At 40.5% G+C, this 16,173-nt stretch overlaps 1 protein-coding gene across 4 annotated transcripts in view; it reads right to left on the reverse strand.

Moving 5' to 3' along the window:
• cnsta (consortin, connexin sorting protein a) overlaps nt 1-16,173 on the reverse strand; it is a 98,631-nt gene that overhangs the window by 20,645 nt on the left and 61,813 nt on the right. For all 4 annotated transcript variants that reach the window (XM_038815436.1, XM_038815450.1, XM_038815457.1 and 1 more), the window contains 2 exons: nt 8,397-8,418; nt 7,077-7,173 (listed from right to left, as the gene is read on the reverse strand). In XM_038815436.1, coding sequence (XP_038671364.1) covers nt 7,077-7,173; nt 8,397-8,418 — 119 coding nt within the window. The remainder of the gene's footprint in view (nt 1-7,076; nt 7,174-8,396; nt 8,419-16,173) is intronic.

A 16,173-nucleotide genomic window follows, 5' to 3' on the forward strand; every position in this document is an offset into this window, starting at 1 on the left:
GTGTGCTAGCGTTCATTAGCAGAGGGATTGAATTTAAGAGCCGTGAGGTGATGATGCAGCTGTACAAAACCTTGGTCAGGCCACATTTGGAGTACTGTGTGCAGTTCTGGTCACCTCATTTTAGGAAGGATGTGGAAGCTTTGGAAAAGGTGCAAAGGAGATTTACCAGGATGTTGCCTGGAATGGAGAGTAGGTCATACGAGGAAAGATTGAGGGTGCTAGGCCTTTTCTCATTAGAACGGAGAAGGATGAGGGGCGACTTGATAGAGGTTTATAAGATGATCAGGGGAATAGATAGAGTAGACAGTCAGAGACTTTTTCCCCGGGTGGAACACACCATTACAAGGGGACATAAATTTAAGATAAATGGTGGAAGATATAGAGGGGATGTCAGAGGTAGGTTCTTTACCCAGAGAGTAGTGGGGGCATGGAATGCACTGCCCGTGGTAGTAGTTGAGTCGGAAAATTTATGGACCTTCAAGCGGCTATTGGATAGGTACTTGGATTAGGGTAGAATAAGGGAGTGTAGGTTAACTTCTTAAGGGCAGCACGGTAGCATTGTGGATAGCACAATTGCTTCACAGCTCCAGGGTCCCAAGTTCGATTTCGACTTGGGTCACTGTCTGTGTGGAGTCTGCACATCCTCCCCGTGACTGCGTGGGTTTCCTCCGGGTACTCCGGTTTCCTCCCACAGTCCAAAGATGTGCAGGTTGGGTGGATTGGCCATGACAAATTGTCCATAATTCTATGATTAACCTAGGACAAAAGTTCGGCGCAACATCGTGGGCCGAAGGGCCTGTTCTGTGCTGTATTTCTCTATAAATCTTGGTAGGGTGGATGTAGAAAGGATGCTTCCTCTTGTGGAATAATCTAGAACTGGGGGTGGTCACTATTTAAAAATAAGGGGTCACCCATTTAAGAGACAGGGGTAAGCAGAAATGTTCTCGGCGGGTCGTAGGTCTGTGGAACCGTTCCTCAAAAGGTGGTGGAAACTGTCTTAGAATTTTTTTAGGTAGAGATAGACAGATTTTAGGTAGAGATAGACAGATTCTAGATAAGAGGATGAAAGGTAATCGGGGTGGGCAGGAATATGGAGTTGATGTTGCAGTAAGAGCAGCCATGATCTTACTGAATGGTAGCATAGGCTCGAGGGGCCAGGTGACCTACTCCTGCTCCTAATTTGTATGTCGCACCACCAATCTAGATTATTTTAATTAGTTAATCTGTAAATACAAAGTGCAAAAAACATGTATGATGGTAATGTTTTATAGTATCCAGGAATGTTGGGATCAACGCAGAACTAAATCAATGGGAGCTTTTCCTATTTGTACAGTTGGCAGCATTTGATTAATCAGTGCTTTATATTTTGTTAATGTGTTGTTGGAGGGTGGCAAATGACAACTAAGTGGGATACAATTTGCAGCAGAAAGTTCAAAAGACACCAGAAATAAAGCTAGAAATGTAATTGAAATTACTATTGGCATGAAAGGCCCATAGATAAATTTATAGAAACCATTTAAAGAGCTGGAGTAATTTTATTGGCATATGAATTGTAGCCATCTGGGGTGGCCACTTCCCGATTCCAAAATAGATGCCCGCAAAGAATACAGGGAAAATTAGCCAGCCACAAGAAAACAAGCAGGTGCAAGGTTTCCTGTGTATTAAGACTTGCAGAACCCAGACAGAACCGAAACCAGTAGCCATCTACATACTAATGAGCAATCCCCAAAAACAATTAGAAACATTGAAGCAATCGGGACCAAACCAGACTCCCCGGCACCAGCGGGAGCCAGGACAAAGGAAGGCCAACGGACACATAGGAACCGCCCAGCGATCAGGGAACAGCTCCAGTATTGGAGAAATCGATTGAAACGATTGGGACTTGGTCCAATTAATTGGGACCAAGTCCGGGTACCGCCCAAAAGGGCGCGAAACCCCACGGGACTATAGAGTCCCCAAGTTCAGTTCGCTCTCTTGGCCTTGGCTCTCAGTGAGGAGAGACCCGCCTAACAGCTCTTATCAGGCTCTCTTGGCAGCTCTCAAAGCACTCTTGACCGTGACTCTCAACAAGGAGACACCTGCCTAGCAGCTGCACCAACCAAGTAAGTATCCAGTCAACGCACGCTACGAGATAGGCGCTCCTAGCTACTATTCCATACCAGCTTGAAACCTACAGCCTCAGAACCGAACAAAGGACATTGTTCCTCTGACCTGGTGGGCCATTTGAAAGCTAAGTATAGGCCTTTAGTTATAGCGACAGTCTAGTAAGTAGAGTTTTATGCACGAGTAGTGATTGACTGTGTGTATAATAATTGTGTTTTGATTTGAAACTTACTAACTGGTGTATTGAGTTATTGATCAGCACTTGGCTTTGAACCTTGTGGTGGTATCAGAAAGATACCTGGCGACTCTAGAGCAAAGATTATTAAAACAGAGCAATTAAGTAAAAGCACACCGAGCAACAGAATTTACCTATAAACTTAAACACCTAAAGTCTGAAACATAAATTAAGTTAAGGGGCTGGTTTAGCTCACTAGGCTAAATCGCTGGCTTTTAAAGCAGACCAAGCAGGCCACCAGCTTCGCCGGAATGTGGCGACTAGGGGCTTCTCACAGTAACTTCATTGAAGCCTACTTGCGACAATAAGCGATTTTCATTTCAAGTTACAAAATAGGATTGCCATATGATTATGATGGCAACTGGTTTTAAAATAAAGAGCAGCTAAAATTTACGTAGGACTAGTGCAGTGAACAATAATGATCCAATGCAACTCCGCAACGTTGGGGCACAGGTCAAAATTCTTCCCTCCCCCTCCTACTTCATCAAGTTCCTAATCCTAACAACACAGAACAGCAGCCATTCATCATTCACAACGAGACAGCAAACCATTTCCTTCAGCATTCTTCTGCATCTGCTAGTAGTATTGTTAGAGTGGCACTATTGAAGACTTAAGCGCAGCTTGCCTACCATGGCCTGTTGTTTAATACGTATAATTATTCCTATTATTTGTCCTTTGCCCCACCTTCCCCAATACTAAAAATACATGTAAATACTCAAATTTTAGGCATGTCTCTTTTTTGAATTACTTTTCCCTTGCATAGCTAGTCTGCCCATGTCATGAATCATGCAATAACTGAGGATGCAGGTGTACTTGTGCAGCAATACAGCAAATTAGCAGGCAACCAGAGAAATGCAGTGTTAATGTAAGTCTACTTGTGACATTAATAAAGGTTATTATTAAAAACAAGAATGCTGACTCGCTTCAATATTCCATTTCAGTAGAAACATTGCAACTAATCCATCCACATTCATAAAATAGTAGAATGTGATAACAAAGTTTGCAAAGTTACCTATCTCAAGCATAAGGCACACATTTTGATAGTTCCCCAAGTGTATTCACACACTTTAAATAGTGCAATCTCACGTCACATGTTCTAAAGTTGTGAAAGTTTCAATATGAATACCAGAATTTGCTTTGTCTCTTTGCACGAGAAGCATCTTTAACACCCACTTGAATTCCTCTCAAAGACTATTATATAATATTTATTGTAATGCAATATCCCTGCATACATTTGTTACAAACACAAGGTTTATAAATACTATCATGTTTTGGGACTGCGCATTTAAATTTAAGTCAACAAGGTAAATGCTGGAGTCTGCCTGGCAGTAAGCCAGGGTGGTTTGATTGTTAGAGGTTAAAGGAAAACTGTTTAATGGGCAGAAAAAGCAGGGTATTTATGCTCAGAGACAATGGTAGCTGTTTCAATGTGGAAGGTGAAGTGTTGAGAATGTTGGGTTGTAAACAGTTGGAGAACTGTCCATTCAGATCCAAGATGATAGATTTAGCTTCTCAAGGATAACTATTTGGCTTTGTACCTTGATACAAGGCCCATGTGATAAGAACATAAGAACTAGGAGCAGGAGTAGACCATATGGCCCCTCGAGCCTGCTCCGCCATTCGATGAGATCATGGCTGATCTTTTGTGGACTCAGCTCCACTTTCCAGCCCGAACACCATAACCCTTAATTCCTTTATTCTTCAAAAAACTATCTTTATCTTAAAAACATTTAATGAAGGAGCCTCAACTGCTTCACTGGGCAAGGAATTCCATAGATTCACAACCATTTGGGTGAAGAAGTTCCACCTAAACTCAGTCCTAAATCTACTTCCCCTTATTTTGAGGCTATGCCCCCTAGTTCTGCTTTCACCCACCAGTGGAAAAAACCTGCCCGCATCTATCCTATCTATTCTCTTCAAAATTTTATATGTTTCTATAAGATCCCCCCGCATCCTTCTAAATTCCAACAAGTACAGTCCCAGTCTACTCCACCTCTCCTCGTAATCCAACCCCTTCAGCTCTGGGATTAACCTAGTGAATTTCCTCTGCACACCCTCCAGCGCCAGTACGTCCTTTCTCAGGTAAGGAGACCAAAACTGAACACAATACTCCAGGTGGCCTCACTAACACCTTATACAATTGCAGCATAACCTCCCTAGCAATGAAGGACAAAATTCTAGCAATGAAGGACAAAATTCCATTCGCCTTCTTAATCACCTGTTGCACCTGTAAACCAACTTTTTGCGACTCATGCACTAGCACACCCAGGTTTCTCTGCACAGCAGCATGTTTTAATATTTTGTCATTTAAATAATAATCCCTTTTGCTGTTATTCCTACCAAAATGGATAACCTCACATTTGTCAACATTGTATTCCATCTGCCAGACCCTAGCCCATTCACTTAACCTATCCAAATCCCTCCGCAGACTTCCGGTATCCTCTGCACTTTTTGCTTTACCACTCATCTTAGTGTCGTCTGCAAACTTGGACACATTGCCCTTCGTCCCCAACTCTAAATCATCGATGTAAATTGTGAACAATTGTGGGCCCAACACTGATCCCTGAAGGACACCACTAGCTACTGACTGCCAACCAGAGAAACACCCATTAATCCCCACTCTGCTTTCTATGAATTAACCAATCCTCTATCCATGCTACTACTTTACCCTTATTGCCACGCATTTTTATATTATGCAGCGACCTTTTGCATGGCACCTTTTCAAAGGCTTTCTGGAAATCCAGATATACCACATCCATTGGTTCCCCGTTATCTACCGCTCTGGTAATGTCCTCAAAAAATTCCACTAAATTAGTTAGGCACGACCTGTCCTTTATGAACCCATGCTGCGTCTGCCCAATGGGACAATTTCCATGCAGATGCCTCGCTATTTCTTCTTTGATGATAGATTCCAGCATCTTCCCTACTACCGAAGTTAAGCTCCCTGGCCTATAATTACCCACTTTCTGCCTACCTCCTTTTTTAAACAGTAGTGTCACGTTTGCTAATTTCCAATCCGCCGGGACCATCCCAGAGTCTAATGAATTTTGATAAATTATCACTAGTGCATTTGCAATTTCCCATGCCATCTCTTTTAGCACTCTGGAATGCATTCCATCAGAGCCAGGAGACTTGTCTACCTCTAGCCCCATTAGCTTGCCGATCACTACCTCCTTAGTGATAACAATCATCTCAAGCTGCACATTGCCATGTGAAATGATGCAGAGGAAGCCATTATAAAGAGAAGCTAACAAGCTTTGCTGGAATATTACTAAATATCAAAGGCAGTGTTTTGAGGCTAGCTGGATCCATGAAAGAGGAAGCAGCTGGATGCCAAAAATGTCTCTATGGTTTGTTGTGCAGGAATGTGGATGGAAGCTCACGCTCTGATTGAAAAGACCAAATTTGTGGGAAGTTGGAATGAGACTTGGGAGAGATGCCTAGTTTGGGCTTGAGGGAGAGTCTCTGGGAAATGAAAACCTCAACCTCACAGGTTAACTTGTTGAGAAAAGAAAAGGACAAACCCTCAGGAGCTATGAATCATTTTGGATTGATTCTGGAAAAATTGAATGTCTACGATGGTGCAAAGCATACCTATGAAGTTAGTTTTTTTTGGTTGGCCTCTGTTGTTTAAAGTATAAATTGCTTACAAATATAGTTTTAGTTAACAATTCTTTTAGTCATTTGTTACAGTACATGTTTCAAACCATGAAATTTAGATGCGTCATTCTTTCAGCTCGTAACTGGAAGTTCAATTTTAAAAAAAAATTGGTCTCAACAGAGATTGTCATACTTTTATTGACATGAGAATCTAGCACTACCACTATTAATTTCTCAATGAAAGGTACTTATCGATTACTGAGGAAGGCCTGCCGATCAGCAATTATGAGGTGGTGTGGAAGGAAGCTCAGCACGATCACAAACAAAATAAGCAAAGCGAGAGCATAAAAATAAATGTTAAATAATATTTTAAACTTTTCATGTTAAAGGTATACAGTACCAGAGTGGACATCATTAACAAAACTTCTGCTGAAATCTCAGCTGCCTCTGAAGGGGCTGATTTAGCTCACTGGGCTAAATTGCTGGCTTTTAAAGCAGACCAAGCAGGCCAGCAGCACAGTTCGATTCCCGTATCAGCCTCCCCAGACAGGCAGCGGAATGTGGCGACTAGGGGCTTTTCACAGTAACTTCATTGAAGCCTACTCGTGACAATAAGCGATTTTCATTTCATTTTCAAGTATGATTTTTGTGAAGTATGTAACTGATAGTTTCAACCACAACCAAGTTTCAATCACACAGGTTAGAATAGGGGGGGAAAATAATCTTTTTAAAAATCAACTCTCAGTGAAACTGCCTATCCTCAATTAGAAAATGAAAAATTAATGAAATGAAAATTGCTTATTGTCACGAGTAGGCTTCAGTGAAGTTACTGTGAAAAGCCCCTAGCCGCCACATTCCGGCGCCTGTCCAGGGAGGCTGGTACGGGAAATATTGCGACTTCTGCAGGTCCTTTATTATCGATTAAGATCCAATGCAGCATGTTTTGATAATGGACTACATAACTTGACAATGCACAGAAAACAGTGAGCATTAAATATCTGACTTTGAAAACAAGGCTTTCTTAAGCTTAACACGATTTGCTTACTGCCAATATTCAATAACAAAGGAGTGCTTCAGTTCTTCAATGAACAAATGTCATTTAAGGCAACATGAACAGTTTCAATCATTTCATACTTACTTGAGTTGCACTCTGCAGTATTATTTGTACAAGCATCTCCTCCTTTTGAAGGGAGACGATATTCATTTTTGAAGAAGCATTCTGCTAATACAGAAATCTGAAACATTAAAGAACACCTTAAGGCTTGCAGCAGAAATTATCACATTATTCTTTTATTATATACAAGATTTTCTCAACTGTCCTTTCACCGCCTAATTTATGTGGCCATTGCTGCAAACACTGCAGTTTGGTTCTATGAAGCCATGACCCAAGAGAACAGGCTTGAGGGGCTGGGATATTATTTTTCTCCCAAATGCATTGAACAATTTACAGCATTCAAAACTTCAAATATCTAAACTGGATGCAGCAATTTATATCAAAATTAGAGCTGCATTATAGGTTTAATGCCTGCACTTTAACTGACTCTATTGATGTTGTTTATATTAGCTATAACTATGAAATAGAGTAACTAATAAATCTGGACTGGGTTCATCTCAAACCATGAGATTTCTCAAAATCTGGCTTAGTGTTTTCTGAAAAATCTAAACAGATTATATGGCATTGAAAGACTATGTGAAGCAATGGAGTTTAACCCCTTTTCCATTCCTGTAGTACCCTTCACACTCAACAGAATGTTTCAAAGCACTTTACAAGGTAGTGGACAAAGGATATCAGAATGAGAACTATAAAGAAGAGAGGATGCATTTAGGAATACATGGCTGAAGGAAATCACCAAAGTAAGGGTGGGGAAAGATAATGAGACAATTTGAAGTTGAGGATAAGGAGTTAAAACTCTCTATTTAAAAGTTCATAAAATCCCCCTTCTGATTATTTACGATAGTCAATATATGACAGAGTAATTGGCTTCTAAGTTAACAGACCTCAATAAACAAATAATTTGCACTGATCTATGATACTGTGTTTCAAGTTTCCACTCCCCCAGGATTAATGAAAACATCACATCCTTGAAGTGAGTCGAGTGTAGTCTTTAACAAATCTTTCCAGAAAGTTAAACTCTTCCTTACCAAACAAAAAATACACATTGCATATTAGCCTGAAATATTAAATCTCATTGAAATAGGATATTAGGAGTCAATCAGGTAGCCAACCTACACACACAAAAAACTGCAAATTGGTATTGTATAGGTTCCAAAGTTGTATATAGTCACATATCCCTATGTGTACTCTCCACTTGTCTGACACAAACCAATTTCTTGTTCTCTGTTCAACCATCAGTGGCTGCTTGTTTTCCCAACATGTTCTCTTGCTTTCTGCACTTCTCTCCCCACACATCTCAACTTTGCAATAATCATAATTTTTTAAAAAAGTATAAATTCTTACCTCGTTTACTGGTACATTTGGCCTGAAAGAACAATGAAAACCTCCATAAACATTGAATTAAAATAAAAGTTAAGCCAGGCATCAGCATTTTAACATTGGATCCTCAACAACAGTTCTCAAAACAGTGAATGCAATCACTTTCCCAGTATGATGCAGGTTACTGCACAACGTGCGTTGCGTCTACTGAGCAATTAGCTAAGTACTTCAATTAACGTTCGTACTGTACTGGAGACAGATAAATTGGCACTGACGGCATTGTAAGACTATAGTATTTCTGGCAATGAGTTTTATGACAATGATTTGGATATGGATTTAGTGGGAATGGTGTTGAAATTCACAGACAATCTCAAATTAGAAGGCACTGTTAATTATTTAGAATAAGAAAAAACATGAAAGGATTGATAAAATGGGAAAACATGCCAAAATGTAGCTGATGAAATTCAGTGTCAGTGCGATATGATCCATTCAGAGTATAATCACTACCAAAGTGTACGTGAGCTTGGTATGATGGGCGAGCAGGGATTTGGGGATACACATCCACAGGATATTAAAGGATGCATCTAGGGTTAAGGCCATTAAAAAAGAAAATAGATTTCTGGGTGTTATCATGAGATATAAAATAAAAGTCAAGAAGCAATGTCAGCCTATATAAAATTCTAGTGCAACCTCATATGGAGCACTGTATGCAGTACAGTATTGGCTCTACACTGTGCAAAGGATATTGAAACTGGAGGGAACAACTGACCCAAAGGGATCCATTTGGTATTAAAAAATGATAAAAATGAAGACATTTAGAGCAACACACATTACATGACAATATGGTTTGGTGTTCAGAATCATGAAATAACGTGACAGGGTACTTTGTTTCCAATCTAGGTTGTAGAACTTGGGGTTATAGATAGATAAAACATTAAATGAAAAATATTTAGAACAGAAGACAGGAAAGACTTCTTGGCACAGATAGTTGTGAGACTGTGGAATTCACTTCAATGACTAGTTGTTGAGGCAGAAACTATGTCAACATTCAAGAATAAATTAGCTAGATGGATGACGCATAAAGGAATAAACAGATATAGGAAAATGGAAGGCAAGTATGAATTAGAACTATTTTCTCACACATACAAGTTTTATTACTGACACTAAAATTAGCATATAGGCCCAGAACTTGAGTTAGCGATGGTGTTTGCTAGGTGACTGGCAGCAGTGATGCTATGAGACAGGAAAAGCAGGCAATCACTTCAAATAATTTTCAGATAGGACACCAGGACGTGAAATACACTGATTATCCATAAGTTTTATAAATTTTACAGGAAATGAAATAAAGTTTGGGACATACACATTGGAGGCTGTAATATTATAAACTTAAAAAAGAATCATATTTTAAAAACTATTGAATTATCGTAATGGAAATAACCGACAATAGGCAAATATAAAACTAATTTTCCTGGGCCAGAATAGTAATTCTGGCTGAGTACCGTGCTAAAAACCTAGCTATGCCACAAGGCATAACTTTTCACTATTTTTATCAGGGCTGTTACGGAGTAAAAAGAGAATTTCTCATTAGTTTAGTAATTTCTAAACATTGCCCTCCCTGGGGACTTCAACAATGGAACCTGTGGAGGAGCAGGGAATCAGTAACAGCAACTACTGGATTTCTGCATTTAACTGTGTGTGCATGGATGCACATTTTCACAGACCAATGTCGACAGTTCTACTTTTGTTACAATTGCACACTTTGAGTCAACGTATACCAAGTGTCACAGTTTCCTGTTCACAAACTCTAAATAGCTGTAGTTACAAAACTGCAAATGACGAACATTGCCGTCTGAATTGTCTACTCAAAATACAACATTTCCTCCATTGTCTTACCTGCTTGAACAATTGCATGTACATGCGTTTAAACTGGCTCTGGATTTAAATCTTGGAAATATTTCTTTCACCTCAACTTTCTACAGTTTATACTGCAATGAAATGTGTATTTCTCCCTCTATCCTTTGTCTGCATTTTTCTTCCTCTATCCTTTGTCTGCATTTTTCTTGTTTAGCTCATATGTTTTCCATTCTTCTTTTTATAGCTTGCTATTAATGCTTCTTTTAGCATGTTTTTGATTCCATATTTGTCCTTCTCTAAATTGCTTCTAAACCTCATGCTGACTCATCCTGTTTTTTCTGTAAAAGCCAAGGCGGCAGATGGAAGAACTGTACTGGGGTGAACCTAAGGAACATAAAACAGCCAATATAATTGGCTGGTGAAAGGAGTGATTAGTGGTCAAGTCTGAGACAACCTCATGCTACTCACAAATTTATAGTTCATATATTTTTGAAGGTTACCAATCAAGCACAAAAACGAAGAATAATATCACTATTTATATTTGGGCCACATTGAGAAAGTTTTAAAAACCAACAAAAGATTAGCCAATAAAAATAAAGAAAAGATAAACAATGAAGGTAAACTAACAAATAATATGAAAACAGACAGCAAGAGTTTATTTAAATATATAAACAGGGAGAGAGAGGCCAAAGTGAATATAAGCCCCTTAGAAAATGAGACTGGGGAAATAATAATGGGGAACCAGGAAATGGCAGAGGAGTTAAACAAATACTTTGCATCAGCCTTCACAGTGGAAGACACTAATACATTCCAAAAATAAATAATCAAGGGGCAGAAGTGGAGAAGAGGAAATAAATACAACAATCACTAGGAAAAACTAATGGGGCTGAAGGCCAATTAATGATGGATTTCATCCCAGGATATTAAAGGAAGTAGCGTCAGAGATAGTGGATACACAGGTAGTAATCATCCAAGAATCCTTAAATTCTGGAAAAGTTCCAGAAGATTGGAAAACTGCAAATGTAACACCTTTATTCAAAAAAAGGAGGGAGACAAGAAACTATAGGCCAGTTAGCTTACCGTCTGTCACTGGGAAAAGATTAGAGTCCATCAGAAAGGATGTGATAGCAGGACATTTAGAAATGCAGAGTATAATCAAGCAGAGTCAGGCATGGATTCATGAACAGGAAATCATGCCCGACAAATTTATTAGAATTCTTTGGGTTGGTAATGAGCATGGATCGATGAAGGGAAATCAGAAGATTTACAAAAAGCATTTGATAAGGTACCACACAAAAACCTACTTAATAAGAGCCCATGGTGTTCAGGGTAGTGTATTAGTATGGATAAAGGATTGGTTAATTGATGAGGTTGGAGAGTTGGAATGAGAGTTGCATTTTCAGGATGGCAACCTGTAACTAGTGTAGTGCCACAGGGACCCATGTTGGGGCCACAATTACTCACAATATATTAATGACTTGGAAGAGGGAAGTGAATGCACTTTTGCCAAGTTTGCAGATGACACAAAAATAGGTGGGAAGGCAAGTGTATACAGAGGGATATAGACAGGTTAGGTGAGTGGGCAAAAACTTGGCAGATGGAATGTAAGAAAATGTGAAGATATGCACTGTCATTGGAATAATAATAATCGTTATTGTCACATGTAGCCTTACATTAACACCGCAATGAAGTTACTGTGAAAATCCCCTAGTCGCCATACTCCGGCACCTGTTCGGGTGCAGAGAGGGAGAATTCAGAATGTCCAATTTACCTAACAAGCACATCTTTCGGGACTTGAGGGAGGAAACTGGAGCACCCAGAGGAAACCCACGCAGACAAGGGGAGAACGTGCAGACTCCACACAGACAGTGACCTAAGCCGGGAATCGAACTCGGGTCCCTGGCGCTGTGAATCTTTGGGCCTTGACAGGGTAGATGCTAAAAGGATGTTTCCTCTTGTGGGAGTCTAAGACCAGAGGGCGTAATCAAAGAGTAAGGACTCGCCCATTTAAGATAGAGATGTGGAAGACCTTCTTCTTTCAGAGAGTAGTGCATCGGTGGAATTCTTTATCGCAGAGAACTATAGAGGCTGGGTCATTAAGAATGTTCAAGGCTGTGAAAGAAAGATTTTTAATCAGTAAGGGAATCAAGGCTCATGGGGGTACGGTGAGACAGTGGAGTTGAGGATTACATCAGTTCAGCCATGATCTCGTTGAATAGCAGAGCAGACCCAATGGGCGAGTGGCTTACTTCTTTTTATTTAAAATAAACAATTTTATTGAGGTATTTTTGGCATATAAAACAATGACATTGTACAGTACTGTACAAAAGGAAAAGCAAATAACACACAGTGCAAACCACGACTCCATTTGCGCAAGGACCCCCTTTGCGGTGTTAATGTAAGGCTACTTGTGACAATAAAGATTATTATTATTCTAATCACAGTGCATATCTTCACATTTTCTTACATTCCATCTGCCAAGTTTTTGCCCACTCACCTAACCTGTCTATATCCCTCTGTATACACTTGCCTTCCCACCTATTTTTGCGTCATCTGCAAACTTGGCAAAAGTGCATTAACTTCCCTCTTCCAAGTCATTAATATATTGTGAGTAATTGTGGCCCCAGCCTGGATCCCTGTGGCACTACACTAGAAAATACACCTCTCATTCCAACTCTCCAACCTCATCAATTAACCAATCCTTTATCCATACTAATACATTACCCTGAACACCATGGGCTCTTATTAAGTAGGATGTGGCCAAAGTAGACTGGGAGCAGCTACTTGTAGGAAAATCCACATCCGAGCATTTGGGGCCATTCGAAAAGGAAATTGAGAGAGTACAAAGCCATTATGTTCCTGTAAAGAGTGGAACAAAAAAGTCCAGAGGATCCTGGATGTCGGGGGAAATACAGGATTTGACAAGGGAAAATAAAGGAAATGGAAGATACATTGAGGGTTACAAAATTATGAGTAACAGATAGGGTAGATAGGAAGAAACCTAGGAAGAAATCTTTCTCCTTAGTTGAGGGGTCAATAACCAGGGAGCATAGATTTAAGGTAATGAGCCGGAGATTTAGAGGGGATTTGAGGAATAGCTTTTCCACCCAGAGAGTGGTCGGAATCTGGAACTCGCTGTCTGAAAGAGTGGGAGATGCGGGAACCCTCAACCTTTACGAAGCATTTAGATGAACACTTAAAATGCCATTGCATCCAAGGCTACAGGCCAAGTGCTGGAAAAATGGATTAGAATAGATGGCTAGCGCTGAAAGGATGGGCAGAAGGGCCTCTTTGTGTGTTGTATAACTCAATACTTATGGCTGATTAGTAAACAGCCTCTTAAAAAGAAAATTTATTAAAACATTTAAAGTACCCAATTATTTTTTTCCAATTAAGGGGCAATTTAGCGTGGCCAATTCACCTACCCTGCGCATCTTTGTGTTGTGGGGGTGTGACCCACAGGGAGAATGTGCAAACTCTACACGGTCAGTAACCCGGGTCCTCAGCGCCGTGAGGCAGCAGTGCTAACCACTGCGCCACCCCCAAAAAAGAGACTTTTCAATAACTAACAAAAAATTATGGACATTTCAAGAATAAATTGACATTAAAGCTCTCATTCTCAATATTTCCATTATAGAGAATAATTGTTTACTATATTGGTTGAATATTTGTAGGAGGACAAGTTCGGTGAAAAAAGGAAGTGGCACAGATCAGTTACTGAATCCTTCAAAAGTACAAATTCAGTAGACACTGTAACTGCAATTCAGCTCAATAATTTAACATTGCAATGGATTTCCCACACCTCGTACTTGAGCAACAAATTTAAAGGTTCATGTTAATTTATGAGTTTAATACTGATCAGAAACCAGCAACGTGCAATTAATAATAGCAATAAGTATCAGAATAAAGTTAAAATGTTGCAAATACTGTAAGCAAAAGAGTCTAAAATATATGGAGAGAAAAGATAGTAATATTTTGACTAAATTTTGATGAAAGTGCAAACTTAAAATGTTTACTCAATTCCTGCATTTTAAAATTTTTTTTAAGAGTACCCAATTCATTTTTTCTAATTAAGGGGCAATTTATCGAGGCCAATCCACCTACCCTGCACATCTTTGGGTTGTGGGGGTGAAACCCACGCAAACACGGGGAGAATGTGCAAACTCCATACGGACAGTGACCCAGAGCCTGGATCGAACCTGGGACCTTGGCGCCATGAGGCAGCAGGGCTAACCCACTGCGCACTGGGCTAAATCGCTGGCTTTTAAAGCAGACCAAGCAGGCCAGCAGCACGGTTCGATTCCCGTACCAGCCTCCCCGGACAGGCGCCGGAATGTGGCGACTAGGGGCTTTTCACAGTAACTTCATTGAAGCCTACGCGTGACAATAAGCGATTTTCATTTCATTTCATTTTCACAAACAATGCGTATTTTAAAAAAAAAATCAATATTAATACAAATGTTTTACTTTTATCAATCTGGGGTAGCCATTTACTGAAAGTGCCTATGACCGGAACAAGGCTACAAAAATCAGCTTTGGTACAAGGTAGCCAAGTCATCATTCACCAGAGGACCTGCCTCTGACAACGGGAGACTTTGTTCTCACTATTTAGAACAATTTTGCGAGAGCTGACAATTAGAACTATTTCTGATGTTGAGATCAGATTTAAAGAGGAGAATCTGAATTAATTGGTTAGCTTTGTGCATGTAATTAAAAGAGCACAGACCCGAGTTAACTGTTTAGGTCAGGCTTGTCCAACCCACATTCCACAAGCCAGATTGAGACCGCTGAAGCCACTATTCAAACTGCCAGTGAGACAAATGGTGAAGTTTAAGATGCTGCAAGATGTTACTCCTCCGCTCAGTGAAGGAGCGAGAGACAGAAAGAAGGGGGGGGGGGGGGGGGGGGGGGGGGGACAACGACACAGAAACTAGGAGTAGGCTATTCAGCCCTTCGAGCCTGCTCCACCATTCAAAGTCATGGCTGACACCATACTTGCACCATCTCCCCATTCCCCTTGATGCCTTTAGTGTCTAGAAATCTATTTCCTTCTTAAATATATTCAGTAAACTTCGCCTTCTGATGGTAGAAACTTCCTCCGGTTCATTGCCCGCTGAGTGAAGAGGTTTCTCCTCACCTCAGTCCTAAATGGCCTATCCTGTACCCCGAGACTGTCACCCCATGTTCTAGACGCCCCAGCCAGAGGAAACAACATCTCTGCATCCAATCTGTCCAGCCTGTCAGGATTTTATACATTCCAATTAGATTCCCTCTCATTCCTTTAAATTCCAGTGAATACAAGCCCAGTTGAACCAATCTCTGCTCATACATCAATCCTGCCATCACAGGAAACAGTGTGGTGAACCTTCATTAATCTTCCTCTATGAAAATGAAATGAAATGAATGAAAATTGCTTATTGTCACGAGTAGGCTTCAAATGAAGTTACTGCGAAAAGCCCCTAGTCGCCACATTCCAGCGCCTGTTAAGGGAGGCTGGTACGGGAATTGAACCATGCTGCTGGCCTGCCTTGGTCTGCTTTCAAAGCCAGCGATTTAGCCCTGTGCTCGTATATCTTTTTTAGTCACACAATACTCCAGCTGTGGTCTCACCAATGACCTGTACACCTGTAGAAAAACCATTTTGCTTTCCAAATTGCTTTCTCTACCATCATGTTTGCTTTCAGTAACTGGTGTACAAAGACACCCAGGTTGCTTTGTACGTTAACATTTCCCAATCAGCAGGGGCGGGAAGGGTGGGTGATATGTTCCTGGAAGGGAGCTTCGCGAGTTTGAGGAGCTTGGAGGAGAAATTTGGGTTGGTAAGGGGAAATGATTTTAGATACCTACAGTTGCGGGACTTTGTTCATAGACAGGTCCCATCTTTCCCGCGCCTCCCGCCAATGGGGATCCTCGACAGAATAGTCTCTAGGAGGGAAGAAGGGGAGGG

The sequence above is a fragment of the Scyliorhinus canicula genome, chromosome 1 (assembly GCF_902713615.1).
Source record: "Scyliorhinus canicula chromosome 1, sScyCan1.1, whole genome shotgun sequence".
NCBI classification, from domain to species: domain Eukaryota; kingdom Metazoa; phylum Chordata; class Chondrichthyes; order Carcharhiniformes; family Scyliorhinidae; genus Scyliorhinus; species Scyliorhinus canicula.